The 15,544-nt window shown below is 36.8% G+C and overlaps 1 protein-coding gene across 1 annotated transcript in view; it reads left to right on the top strand.

The window, feature by feature from the left end:
* The first annotated feature begins 610 nt into the window (after nucleotides 1–610).
* LOC122563226 (leucine-rich repeat-containing G-protein coupled receptor 6) overlaps nucleotides 611–15,544 on the top strand; it is a 255,999-nt gene continuing 241,065 nt past the window's right edge. Inside the window, exon 1 of the mRNA XM_043716816.1 lies at nucleotides 611–924. Within this exon, the coding sequence (XP_043572751.1) occupies nucleotides 737–924 (188 nt within the window). The 5' untranslated portion in view covers nucleotides 611–736. The remainder of the gene's footprint in view (nucleotides 925–15,544) is intronic.

The following is a 15,544-nucleotide window of genomic DNA, read 5'->3' as shown; positions in this document are numbered from 1 at the left end:
AATTGCACAAAACTTTACATGGGTCCTGAAGAGGGAAACTGGACAATTTTCTTGTCGTCAACTTCTTTTAATTGTCACTTGGTCCTATCTTTATGTTTTGGCGCCTTACATCATGTAATACACCAATTGAATTGCACGCTTGAAGTGCATTCACTCGGAGAGGTTAATGTTTAACTCGTGTGGATTTTTCTGCTTTCCAGCAGCACGGTTGTGAATCTGTGCACTTCACAGAAAATCTCCAGCGTTGTGTCTTAAACTTTTTTGAACCTACCTAAGAAAAGGCAATAACAATTGAAACAGCTAATTTTGAACATTGCAATAAAATGTGAGGTTGATACATCCCGATCAGTGAACACTCGTTGACAAGGACATGTGATCAGTAATTTCAGAGATTGAAGCGATCTGAACGATAAGATGAAAACTTTTGTTTTTCTTTCTTTGGCTGAATGCTGGAGAAATTCAGCATTTGGGAGGTAACTTTGAATTAAATATTGGTTCACCAACCTATCAAGTAAATCTTTGCGTGCTGAAAGCTCCTCCCACCGCGAGCGGTCGTCCAATTTCAGCCCTCGGCGCCAGCCAATAAGGGATTTGTGTGTTTACCCTGAACTACAATAGGTAGATGCGGTGGCAGTGAGAGCAGTCTAAAGTTTGCAGAGATCTGCATCCACACACGTGTTGCTTCAAGTGACATCCGCACAGAGTCATCAAGCGCTCCCTTTCATCTCCCAGGAGAATGCTCTTGCCCTGTTTAGTGCTGGCCTTAACTGCCTTTGGCTGTGCACCTTCCAGCCAAGCGCCAACGAGTCCTTCCTGCCCAGCTCGGTGCCACTGTGAAGAGGATGGCATTCTGCTGTGGGTCGATTGCTCAGAGCTCGGGTTTACAGCATTGCCGGAAGACTTGAGCCCGTTGACGTCCTACCTGTAAGTGCCTGTAATCTTTCAGATAAACGTGCTTATGGTGCAAAACATGAATTAACCAAGTTAAAGGTGCATCGCCCCTCTCTCACGTACTCGGAAGGAGAATGTAATAGAACCAAGGGCTTTCGGTGAGATATCAGTAGTTGGGCGAAGATGCTGTGGTTTTAGTTACACGCCGACCCCTCAGCTCCCACCATCGATGCTTGGAACAAGCTGCAAAGCCCGGACCAGGGCGTTGTTTCGCTCATGTGGCAAAAAATGAAGTGATGAACACTAATGATGGCTGTAGATGCACTGTCACAAACGGTGGGGAGGGCAGATTCCAACGTGGCTTTCAGAAAGGCTGGGGATAGACACGTGTAAAAGAGGTGTGTGGGGGAGGGGGTGGGGGTGTGGTGGAATGACTCTTTTCAAAGTGGTGGCACTGACTCAATCGCCCGAGTGGCCTCTTGTCATGCCGTGTGGTTCTAAGACATTCCCCGTGATCGAGATGGTGCATTGGAAATAGTGCATGTTTAAGTCAGTGTTCTAAGTCTGTTTCTTATTGCAGTGAGAGCAAAGCCTTTGTAATTCTGATATTAGCTGATGAAGAAGTTTGATATTCTTGCTACATAGTCCACGGAAATTGTTGGTGTGTATATATGCCTTGGACTGCATTGGGGATGAGTATTGTATATTTAAACTTCACAATTGAGACTGTTTATCTGAAGAAAGCTATTGATGACTTGGTCAATAATAGAAATGGAGTAAGATACGTTAAAAAGATATCATCAATGATGATTAGCTAGAACCGAGTAGACAGAAAGTTACTGTTTGAACACAAACTCCTGAATAATTGTGGTCGTAGAACGCACTCTCTCGAATGGAACGAGGACTGGTTTAACCCTTACTGAGCTGCGATTATATGAGAGAGCCACTAACAGTGGAACAGAATAACATCGGAGTTCGATTCCTGTCACCGTGTAGTAACACTGTACCTTGTTTTACTGTCACGAAGGCAAATGAGTGTCCGATGCCAAAAATAGTTTCTATAAGAAAGTAATTACTCGCTTCCGTCGGTTGGTTAAAAGGGACAGGAGAATAATTTCCGCCCTGTGCTTAGAATTTTAAATAGCTGTAACTTTATATGAAAGACAAACAGGCTGCAACAACATACTGACATGCTCAGAAATAGACGGGCACATCAAAAAGCTTTTATAAATTGCCTTTAATGCTGCACCTGCCAGGAATATTAATCCGGCTCTTTGCATTACTTACAAGTAGTGCTCTAAATCCCCCTAAAAAAAAGACTGAGAACCACAATGTTACATCAGAGTGATCCTTGCACTGTATTGTATGGCGCCCGGGCCAGTGTAATTGTTTCCGTTAATATGTAAATATTTAAAATGATTGTTTTTTTTGTACAATGAACGTTTTCGCAAACTTAGCCCGCAACGTTTACAAGTATAGTACCCAGCGTCCGCAACGTGCTGAGCAAATGTGCAGCTGCTCGCATTCGAAGGGTTTTCAAATTTCTACTCAAGTCTGTTGTTCGGCCAGCAACACACCGAGTCAGGTGCTCGAACTGAGCCAGAGCCTTCCGTCCGAACAGCGACTGTTGAACATTGCGGGAAGGGGTGGTGCAGGCGTTAGAAAGTTACAGCGGGCAAATTCCTCCCTCCTTCCAGGTCATGATCAGGGTGCAGTTCCCCTAACTGTGCTGGCTGACTTAAAAAGGTCGATCATAGATTTAAAACAGGCTGGACGAATTAAAGCGAATAAACGGCAAAATCGTTTGGTGGATTTTGTATTTTGATTTAATATTCTGAATGCAAACCCGTTTCTGGACCTGTATATTACCGCATTGTAAACGGAAAATATAAATGGAAACCCTACGGTAAAAACTGAGCATTAAGTTCTCAAGTACAGTAATCATACAGATATGTTATTTCTGAAAAGTTTCGAGGAACCATAAAATATGGTTTATATTCTCTGTAAATATACCGACAATGACTTACGGTTCTGTAAAATTCTCATTCTTTTTTTTACACGGCGATTTTGGCGTGTTCACACTGATTCGTGTACTGAATAAACATTTACAGTCTTTTTTTTGCACCAAAGGAATAATTCAGCCTTGAGCCATCAAAATGCTATACTTTTGGCTCGGATGATGAGTGTCGATGTTTGGCTGTCACTTACACTTGGGAACTTTCTTTGAAATCACTGGAAATGTACACGCATCAGGGAAATTGTCTTTGGTACCACACGCACATCAATCAGTGATGGCTTTACCTCAGGCGCTGGTGCAGTCTAGCTCACCTGTGTAGACTTTTACAAACCGGTGTCTCACATCTACAATTTGGGTTCATTTGAGTTTATTTAGAATAAAAAAGCCACAACCTCCTGTACTTTGCAAGTATTTTGATAGCCTCGATTTTCAACGTAATGCATCAAATGTAAACCATTTATGGAACTAATTTGTTTCAACGTGTACTTTTTCAAAACGTTAAATAGCTCACTTTGTAACAAAGTAAATACTCTCCTAAAAGGTAAAGACTTGGAAACTATTGAGCAGTATTGTTAAAAAAGTGTTTTCAGGTGAATTGTAATTAGATATTTTAGTTTCTAAGAACTGTATTAATAAGCCACACAGCTTGAGTAGATACAATAGGTCCTGATGTATATATGATTACAGGTATGCCTCAACTCATTAAAACTGTTCCTTTGAAGTAAGCATTAGCCTGCTTTCATTAACATACATGTAATACATGCACAAAAATAGTCAAATAAGACATGTCAGCCAATAACATATACAGGACAAATGTCATAAATATGTTTTTAACAACTAGAAAATGTTTTCTCCAGGAATATCTCCAGACAGGATGTTATACAATATGTACTACATACAATTGGTTTGATGCAAAATACTCTGGTGCAAATTGTGTTGTGCATTCGGAAGACCAGATTGTCCGGATCTGATTTGCTAAAGGGAAAATGCAGCCTCCCATTGCTCCATTTTACACCTGCTGCAGTGAGAATACAGCCAATTTAAAACAATAATTAAACATTATTGAATTGTTATGAAATCTTTTTTTTTGATCAGATTGTCAATACAATCTTCCTCTTCTAGAAATAAAAGTGAGTTGGATATCAATTGATTTCCAAAGGTCCCTTCTCATCTACCAGACTATAAGTTGCAAAGAAAATGTCACAACTGCTTGCATAAGTTGTCAGCAAATATCACTCTCAATAGATGACAATGTCAATGGTTACACTGAATATAATCACACAGAAGATATTTGGCATAAACCAAATATGTCTGCTGAACCTGTCTAAGAATTTATGCTGCAATTTTCTTTGCAATTTAACCCTCTTTCATGATTCAAAACTTTATGCATTGCTTAAAATGTTCATCTCATTTTCAGTCCTTGTATTATACTTGTAATGTAGTAGATAATTCCATATGGTAAAATATATTGAGATTATGAATCACGATTGATAAATCTTTGGATTAGCTGTAAATTTAATATAAGAATATGGTTTGGCCCAGCATCAGGACCTTCTTTCATTATTGTGAATGCAACTGAAAACAGGCTTGGAAAAAATGCACGCTAAACAAAAAGAAACATCATTTCTGTAATGAGCTCAAAGGCATGCCTTTCTTTAGGTGCGAGCAATCTATTATCAAGTTTAGCACTTCAACATGTGCTTACCATATACTGATGTGTTAATAACCTATAATAAATGTGCACCATATCATTCACAATCTAAGCCTTCACTTATGCTGCCAAGTTTGCACTGGAATAAAGCAGGTACAGAGAATGTTCTCAGAAAAAAAAACTTGGCAATGTAAACTTTACAGTCTCTTATTGTATATGAATTCTCTTCTCTTTAGCTGTGAACTCAATCTACCTCATGTATCCTAAGGCAATAAGGGAGATTGGTGTGCTTGTTTGATGTCTCCACATAAGCATCCTTGTACTGCAGCTGTTTAACTTGATTTAAAGGGTTCAAGGTCCATGTAGTGTAATTTCTTGAGAATCGTGTAAGAGCAGGTTGGTGCATTACGTTGAAGCAGCATCGTGGTCAGCTTTGATACTGAATACTGCCATTGCCAAGGTGTGAGAATTGAAGAGAGAATCATTTCTAGGCTGCTGTGTGCCTCTTTAAGTAGCCCATTGAATGTGCACATCAATTAATAGGTTGCCCACCTACTTATTTGTGAATAGCTGAAAATGACAGAAGATGAAGTTCCTCGCAGTGAAAAACCGAAATAAACACAGATGTATCCACACATTAACCAGCTCCATCAGCCAAGTCTTGTTTTAAAATCCACTCTGACCAATTTTTCACTTAATTCAACCCAAAGGTAAGTGCTTTAGTTCTTTGCTGAATCATAAATTGATTCAATACTTGCCGAATGGTTTAACAGAATTAGTGTTTAATGCACTAGGTGGCAGTCTGTTCCTTATTCCAATTATTCAACATGTAATAATAATTGGCTTATTCTAATTACATTATCTGATTCTCCTGTTTACTTTTGCACAAGATATATCTTTATGTTCAATGTATAGATTTTTTGCATTATTTAATGGCTTGCTGTTGAAATATAATAAAGAATGTGTACTGTGATTCTTTTTAAAGCAGTTATAATATTTTATCATCCATAGCAATTCTTAACTCAGTGTTTAAACCTCATGCCATTCTTTCAGACTTTCATATTTTGATAAAGTAGAATAGACAGTATGTTTAATGTGTAGTCCTCCACAGATAATTTTATATTATCAATATTACTTCCTTCAAATTACTGTTCCTTGATTTTCATTTATACATCAATATTTTTCTTGTCTTGCATAATTTGGGAATATATCATGTTGTGGTGGCGAGTTTCATATTTTCACAATTACCAAACCTTACATAGATTTATCAACACCTACCATTTTAAATGATAGATTCTGAATTAAACATGCATATTTACTCTTCCCAAGTCATTGTATATTTTTAAATTTGATTATCATTTGTCTGAAACCCCCATTTTCCAAAAGTTTACTTGGATATTTTGGTTTTATTAATATTATCTGGAATCTCCATGTGTACAGTATTTAGAACTGCATTATATCAATAGATGAATTCATGTACTTATTGTCAGCATGTTTTCCATTTGAGGATTGCAGTTGAATTGAATTGAATTACTTGTCACTTGTACCAAGGCACAGTGAAAAGCTTTGTCTTGCGAGCAATACAGGCAGGTCACAGAGTTAAGTAGCATAGATAAGTAAATAATAATAAGTAAACAGCAGCAAAGACAAAAACACCGGTACAGGCAAATGTTAAGAGTTTGTGAGTCCATTCAGTATTCTAACAACAGTAGGATAGAAACTGTTTCAAAACCAGCTGATGCATGTATTCAGGCTTCTGTTCCTTCTCCCCGATGGTAGAGATTGTAGAAGAAACACTGCCAGAGTGGGATGAATCTTTGAGAATGCTGGCGGCCTTTCCTTGAGAGTGGGCCTGGTAGATGGATTCTGTAGATGGGAGGTTGGCCGGATTGCATTCACCACTCTCTGTAACTGTCTCCGATCTTGAATGGTACAGTTGCTATACCAGGTAGTGATACATCCAGACAGAATGCTCTCAATGGTGTACCTATAAAAGTTGGCAAGGGTATTCGCCATCATGCCAAATTTCGTCAGCAGCCTGAGGAAGAAGAGACGTTGTTGGGCCTTTGTAACCAGTGCATCGACATGAAGAGTCCAAGAAATTGTGTTGTGGATGATCACTCCCAGGAACTTGATACTCTCCACTCGTCCCACCTCTGTGCTGTTAATGTATAGGGGGGCATGAGTAACATTCTACCGAAAGTCAATAATGAGTTCCTTGGTTTTGCCGGCATTAAGAGCTAGGTTATTCTCAGTGCACCATTTTGCCAGGTCTTCCACCTCCCGTCTGTAGTCTGTTTTGTCGCCTTCTGAGATTCTACCAACTATGGTGGTGTCATCAGTGAACGTGGAAATAGCATTGGTTGGTATTTGGCGACGCAGTCATTGGTATACAGTGAGTACAGTAGGGGGCTGTGTACGTACCCCTGGGGGGCTCCGGTGTTGAGTGTTAGTGAAGATGAAATATTGTCCCCAATCTTCATTGATTGTGGACTTAGGTCAGGAAACTAAGGATCCAGTTGCAGAGAATGTGGCTCAGTCCGAAATCACTAAGTTTAGTAATCAGTCTCCAGGGGATAATAGTGTTGAAGGCTGAACTGTAGTCAATGAGTAGGATTCTTATGTAGCTGTTCTTAGAATCAAGATATTCTAGAGAGGAGTGAAGGGCAAGTGATACAGCATCTGATGTGGATCTGTTAGTCCGATGGGCAAATTGGAGTGGGTCAAGAAAATTGGAGAGGCTGGGGTTGATTAATGCCATGATCAACTTTTCAAAGGACGTCATGATCACTGAAGTTAGGACCACTGGACAGTAGTCATTGAGACATGCTGCATGAGCCTTCTTAGGCACAGTGATGACGTTGGCCCTCTTGAAACAGTCAGGGACAGTGACCTGCTGCAGGGAGAGGTTGAAGATGTTCAAGGATACCTCTGCCAAGTGATCACTGCATGCCCTGAGTGCACGGCCTGGTACTCCGTCTGGTCAATCACTTTCCTTGGATTCACACAAAGGAAAATTGATCTGACTTCTGATGCAGTGACTGTTTGGATAGGTTTGTCAGGACTTGTCGGAATAGGTGTTACCTCACTGCTGAAATTCTGCTCAAAGCGAGCATAAAAGGCGTTGAGATGATCTGGGAGGGATGTGTCATTGTCTGTTATCTTGCACTGTCTCTTTTTGGAACCTGTGATGTCATTCAGTCCTTGCCATGGTCACCAGGTGTCTGTCTGGGTCTCTAGTTTGGATCGGCATTGGTCTTTGGCTGTCTTAATGGCTCTGCAAAGGTCATACTTGGATTCCTTATATTTGAGTGGGTCTCCTGATCTGAAGGCCCCGTGTCTGGTTTATAGCAGATTTTGTATGTTTTTGTATTTTTTTTTAACTGAAGGGATCATCCTGATCTAAATATTTCTAGCAGCACCCTTCTGTGAGTTTAAAACAAAAGTGAGCCATTTACTATCACATAGATAGGTGGTTAAAAGTGAAATATCTGACTCATTTGTCTTTCTTAGATGATGAGTAGTTACACATGGGGAAATAAAAATAAAGTTATATTATATACTTGTCCCAGATTCTTTCATGACAGCCCTGTGATATCTGAGACTTTAGCTGAAGTGATGATCTTTTAAAGGCAAACTATTTTCAGTAAGCTGCTAAGTGTGTTAAATTCAGATTTCTAAGAGATTGGTTCTCAGGTAAAATTGAAGTTGGATCAGGTGAACTTCATTGATGAACTTTTTGCAAGCAGGATCTTACTGAATTTTAAAAGAAATCAGTAAGCAAGTTTTGAGAAGATTTGTAGATCAGGCTGCGGTTCTGGATGTAAATTTGCTCACTGAGCTGGAAGGTTTGTTTTTGGACGTTTCATCACCATGCTAGGTAACATCATCTGTGAGCCTCTGGTGAAGCACTGGTGTTATGACCCGCTTTGTATTTGTGTGTTTACAAAAATAATAAGCAGGTCGTAACATCAGCACTTCACCAGAGGCTGATGTTATGACCTCACTGATGATGGTACCTAGTATGGTGATGAAATGTCTGAAAACAAACCTTCCAGCTCAGCGAGCAAACTTAAATCTAGCAACAAGTAAGTATGTCGATCTATTTATGCGACCTCTAGCATTTCAAGTTCCTTTTCCAAATAACGTGACAAGTGAGGTCAATCATATATCTTGTGTTGTGGTGTTCACAAGTTAAGTGTTGGAAACAGCCCAAATATATGTATTGGAATGCCTTTTCATTTTAAAATTATGCTTTCAGGGCTGCCTTTCAGGAAAAGACATCAAATCAATGTCAGCCTGAATGTTTCCTTTTGCTTCTGTTGAAGACAAGGAAGTCTTTCAAACTACAAAGAAGTCATGCAATCTTTGACTGTATTTTTGCATCCTTTTATGGTCAGTTTTTACAATGTAAAATTAGTTTATTATTTTGAATATACAGGGGCATGTCAATAAAATTTACAACGCACCAGTTTTGGAGTCATTCAGGATAAAATTGTACAAATCAATTATTTGGTTTATCTTAGAACCTTTAGAATATATTAAAAGATTACTTTTTTAAAAAATAAGTCATTATACAAGCCTTGGGGGACATATGCAGAAAGAAAAGGATTGTAATGCAAAACTGTTATATAAGGCTGTTTCTTGAATGGATTGACAACTCATAAGGGTATTATAAGAAATATGCAGTGGATCTTATGAAGTGGATGAAAATATGAAGTATACAATGAGAAACAATTTTGCAGCTCAGTGTATTCATTCTTTTCTTCCCTGTGGTCCAGTTTATGGTAACTCTGGAAAAGCCAGATTGCAGAGTGAAACTTACTTAATGAGGCCCTACATTTTGTTTTTGTAATTTATTCAGCATAGTAATAAATCACTGAATACATTCACATGAAACTACATTTATATTAAAGAATTACACAAAAGGCAAAGAAATCATATACATGACAAATTTGAAAGATCTTACCAAAACAGCAAAATAAAAAGGATTTTTCACAACAATAACATTTACAGACAATCAATCCCAGTAAAGTGTCGCTTGCCTTTGCACTTTAAGATTTCGTATTCAAGTGATGAGGTCACAGCATTTCCTTTTGGTGATTTCCTATGCACTCATTAACAATATTTTTCCCATGTTACACATGAAGAAATAAACTCAACTACATAATAAACTAAATAAACTTATAAACTTAAACTACATTTAAGCTGCTAAAATAGCTTAAGACTTATTTTCTGTTGGACACGATTTGGAGGTGCTGGTGTTGGACTGGGGTGGACGAAATCAAAAATCACACAACATCAGGTTATAGTCCAACAAGTTTATTTGGAAGCACTGGCTTTCAAAGTATCTGATGAAGAAGCAGCACTTCGAAAGCTAGTGCTTCCAAATAAACCTATTGGACAATAACCTAGTGTTGAGTGATTTTTAACTGTTTTTTTGTTGGAAGCTGCCGAAAACTGAACTGCCTTTCTGCTGGATTGTACCTTTTCTTTTGAACTCAACTTATTTGTAGCCTTGGGCATTATCTCCCTTACTTTGAATCTTAAAAATATTAAGTCAACAGTGAGTAGCTATTAACTCACTAGGTAGCTTATTGAAATACTTAGCCTAAATCACATAATTTCTTAGAATGACTGTTTTTAACTCAAAATTCCAAATATTTTTATGGCCTTATCTTAAACAATAAATCAGACCTTTGTAGCATTGAAAACCAAACAAGCCATTTACCACTACTTTAGAATTCAAGTTCCCAAATAGTAATATTATAAACCTACATCTTACCTTGCTCCAAAAACAGCAGTGTGATGTTAATGATCTTGTCCTTCCATGCAATAAGAGGTAAGCTGTAAAGTATTGGCAAAGATTTGTAGCTGTTAACAGAACTCAATAGAGTGTTACTGGTTCACATATACAGGGTATTCATACAATATATTAAATATGAAATTAAGGCTAGCTCAATACTATGTGCTTCAAGCATTTCAGGATGAACAATCAAAGGCCACACTTGCATTCTTTATGTGAGTTATCACTTTTATGTTGACATTTTCATCATCAGATAGCATACTTCCAATGTAGCTGAAGTCATGACCACATTTAACTCAGCTACAGATTTATGGAATTGTTGTGGTTTAAAAGGAGGCCATTCATCCCACTGTGGCGACACTGGCCATGCAATGAACATTATGACTTTGTGTCATTTGCTTGCCTTTTCCTTATGCTGTTGCACATTCCATTTATTCAAGTAACCATTCAATGTCAAGTTGAATACTTTCGTTAACACTGCCTCCACCACAATTCCAGGCAGTGTGTTACAGACCCAAGCTACGCTTGTAAAAAAAATTCTCAAATCACAGCTGCAACATTTGCAAATCACCTTAAATCTGTGTCCTCTCAGTCTTAATCCTTCTATGAACGGGAAGTTTTTCTACTTTATCCAGACCATGTGTGATTCATGACCTAGTGCATAGTTGTCTAAGATTTGGTTGTAAAAAACCCAAAAATTCCTATAGAAATAATAGTAAATTGAATGGTTGTTGTTCTTGTTAAATCACAAAGAAATGTAAGGTGAGGGTGGATGCAGAGTTAAATGTAGGAGTAAAATCATTGCTGTTGGAGATGATCTGCACTGTCATGAGCTTAATCACATTGATTAGCTCTCCCTCCAAATGCACTAAACAGTGAGAAATACTTCCACTTCTACTGTAAATATGAAGTAAACACATCACAGAAGGTTATTATTTTAATTGTATGGTCAATATTAACTATTACCAGTTAATATCTCTGACATTGAATTTTTTTTAAGAAACAGTGATTCATTCTTTCAGGTTCTAATTGTTTGATATTTTCGTTAATTTGATTTTTGTCTGCAGTTTTCTTTCTCTCTTTCTCCCTTTCTTACTTTCTCTCTTTCTTTCTCTCTCTCTTTCTCTCTCTCTCTCTCTTTCTTTCTCTTTCTTTTTCTCTCTCAATTCAGTCTCTCTTTCCCTTTAGTTAATTCTCTTTCTGCAGCTGATTTGACTTTAAGTCATTATTTTAACTTGTGTGCCATTCTGTTGGTAATTTCATAGGTTAAGGAGACTTTGTTCACTTGCTTACTTTGTTCACTCAGATTATTGGTACACTGCAGAGGGCTGCATACACATCTCTCATTTCCAGCAATTTCTTATCAGATAATGTTGCAGGGAATAAATAAGCAAAGGAAATTCTAACTAATGGTGGCTGCTGTTCATTGGCATGCCACAATAATTTCAGCCAATATCTCAATTTGTTCTGAAACTGTTCCATTATGAGATGTATTGAAGAATTTTTATTGATAGTATCTTGAATTGTTTTGAATGGAGAAAAGTAAGGATGAGCATTGGGCACTGGTCTATCCAAATTATTTTATACAGCTACGTTCAATAATTTAGCAATGGATCTTTAAGTCAGAAATAGGAACTGAATGAGGAAACTATTCAACATATCAAGACTGCAAGATATAACTACACTTGCAAAACAAATTAAATAAAAATATTTGCATGCTGACAGCCATAGCGTACTTCTACTCTGAAAACCAAGTAACATACTGTCAATAGTAATGTCATGAGAAGTTAAGCAAACATAAGACACACCTTCAAAACAAAAAGCTATGTGAAATATCTTCTGAATGCACAAGATAACTGGTCAAACCTGCAGCATATAATTATTGACACGGTCATAAGAAAATAATATTGTTTGATTACCTCACTATTTGTGCCATAAATTCTAATTATTCCCACATTGATATCATGATATAGTTGACGCCTGTATTGATTTGGATCAAACCACAGTATGTATTTAGATTTCTGATCTTTGTAATTGTATCTGTATCAACAAGGAAGTAGATAACGATCTTGTTCAGGAAGCAAATTATGACTTCAATAAAGGGTAACTGAATAGTAAAAATATTTAAATAATGGTAAACTCTTTAATATGCCCTTAACTTTCTCTCTTCTATTTATTAAGTGAAGTAATGGAATCTACCAATAGTGATGACTCTTCGATAAACATTAAACAACAAATTGATTTATTAAGAATCATGTTATATTACATGTGATGTTTAAAATGGATTTTTCCATAAACAATTAAACAAATATGATTTAGGCAGACATTTTTTAAAAATGGTACAGTCATTCCTCTGGATCCATGAAATCAGTTTGTGCAAGTTTGCTTACTTGCGCCAAAACAAAAGTAACCAATTAATCAACATCCACAGGCCAAAATCACATATTCATGAGCACTTCCACAGCAAATGAGAAAATAATTTTAAGAGGCAGGCAGTGGACTGCCATACCACCTCATTGGAGATGCACAACCACGAATGTAAATGTGAGCACACTCTCGCGCACCCTCTTCCCCTAACCCATGCTTAGATACTATCAGCATCTTCCTCCCTCTATCTTCTCTTGTTTTGTCTCGTTGAAGTTAGTTGTACGCACCTCGTCTCACACCTGCCCTTGTACGCTTTGTGATATTGTGATGGCACCCAAGTGAAATGGTACTGCTATTATGTCTCTACACAAGCAAGAGGCTTAATAAAAAGGTGGAAGTATTGGATAAGTTACAAAGTGGTATGTTGGTTAGTGCTGTAGGCAGTGACTTCAGCCTCCATGAGTCTACCATATTCTATAAATATTCTATTGAAGTCTTAACATAATGTCAGTAACATTTATTATCTTAACCCTAAAAATAATATGCAGAAAGTCATAGTCTTGAGGCCCAGGAACTTAAACCCTATTTTTATCATTAGTTATTAAGATTTGCATTCACAAATACTTCATTCACAGGGGTTTTCAGGAATGGAACTTTTGCAGAAGTGGAGGAATCTGTTATAATCTGCCACTAACAAGCACTTTTATAATGATTATCAATTAATATATTAATAGGTCAAGGCATATGAAAACCTGATTGCAATCAAAATTAGTTACAAATTACAAAATCAGTGGGATCAATGCATTGGTAAATTAATCTCCCTTTCTGATTCACCATCATGCATAGTGCAGTAGATTCTAAACAATTCACCAGCAAATGCTGGTATAAATTTATCACTAGAGAATCAAAAAATACAAAAATATAATTCATGGGATTCAACATCACTATTGCTGATCCAGCTAGTTTTAGGTTTTAGAATAATGTGTTTAAGTCTGGAGTAGATCCTACATATCTATTATTTTGTTACAGGAAAGGTGAAAGCAAGAAGTTTATTTAGTATCTTTACAAAGTATGAATGTGATTTAGTACTTCTGCTCCAAATAACCTGCTTACATAAATCTTATCTATTGCCTCTGGTCAGACTAGAAATCAAAAGCAACAACGAATTTAATTTATATCATACCTTTAACACAGATCATGTCCTTTCTCCTTATTTTCATATTCAAAACAAGTTAGTTTGAGACTTTCATGAACCATAATTATAAATTGCTGAATCATCTTTATTACTCTCTGCAATGTCATAATTTCAAAAGATGCATAGTATCTTAAGCATTACTTAATATCTTAACTGGACAATATTGGATATCATTTCATACGTTTTCTACTATCATGATTATTGAGCTGTGTCCAAGCCAATAGCAACAGGGATGTTGATACATGGGTCTTTACACTGTTTTAAATGAACATAGAGGAAAATAAAGATAAAAATAGGTAACATACACATTTTTGACATTTGGGAGTTGAATATAGTGCAGCAGTGATGAAGGGCTTAATAATACTAGAGCCGAAATCACAAAGCCCAAGATTTTTCTGTTTTATTAATTTTTGATTTCTACTTTCTCCAAAGTAAATTATTGTGGAGTGAGAAATGATGATCAAATCATAGATTGGTATCAAATAGTAGTCATTCCTGTTGTTTTTTCAAGTAACTTTCACAAGAAAGTCCATTTTTGTTTGAGAACTGGGACACTGATGTAATCTTAAAAAGAAGTAATTCATGTTAAGATAATTCTGTGTTCGTAGAGGTGCTCTGCAGTGCTTGATACTGGTAGTATTTTCTCTAGGTTGAGCTAAAATTGACCATGCTCCCTTCCTTATGTCAACATATCATTTCCATTTGGTTCACTGAGTACTTCTTGCTTCAAGAGTGGTACGTGCTCTTTGCTGGAGTGAAAGAGATTGTAATTAACCAGAGCTGGTGACTGATTCTTGCTATTCATTATCTTGCATGGAATTGAAGGAACGGAATAAATCAAAGTAAGTTATTGACTACTTTTAATGAATGTGACAGGTTCTAGAACACTCCTTTAATTAAATTCCAGTTGTTTCAGAGTAAATTTGTGATTCAGAGACCATTAGTTTTCTACATGTACATAATGTTGAAAATAAGGACAATCAGATTGGTTCCTTTGGAAGGGTTATTCCAATATATTCTGGGGTCTCATTATTCAGTAGCATATGATTGAAGTCATAGTGGGGCTTTGTTAATCGCTTGGGATAATTCATTAGATTTGTACACTGAACCACTTCCAGTTGTAACTAAAACCTTGCAAATGCTAGGTAAAATGCTTCATCCAAACATAGTAATTTTGTAACATGTCAAATGACAATTTACAGGATTGGGACTCAGGTTATTATAATATTGAAAAGATAAATCTTAGGAATCAAAGACTCCAAAAATTTTCATTAGGTTGCTTTCTATAAGTGCATATTTTCTTTTTTCTCTATTTAGTTCCTTGAAACGATTTTCCTATAAGTACAGAGTATGAAAATCCCCTTTTAAATGTAAATGCAGATTATATTTTGATAAAACGAGGGAACATTAAATGGATAGAATATTTGGTCTTTAACAGATATTCAATTAGTGAAATTATATTTGGTGAAGCTGTATTTATTATCTTTCATTACTTTATGAAGACATCATAACAATTTGACAGCTGTGTTCCTTTGCTGATATGTTGTGGCATTTTGGTCCCGCTTCCATCATTTCTATAGTGTCTGATTTCAAGGCTCATTTTTTTAAGCAAAGTCC

This window comes from Chiloscyllium plagiosum, chromosome 26, assembly GCF_004010195.1.
Source record: "Chiloscyllium plagiosum isolate BGI_BamShark_2017 chromosome 26, ASM401019v2, whole genome shotgun sequence".
Lineage (NCBI taxonomy): Eukaryota > Metazoa > Chordata > Chondrichthyes > Orectolobiformes > Hemiscylliidae > Chiloscyllium > Chiloscyllium plagiosum.
This window is presented reverse-complemented; position numbering and strand designations above follow the sequence as displayed.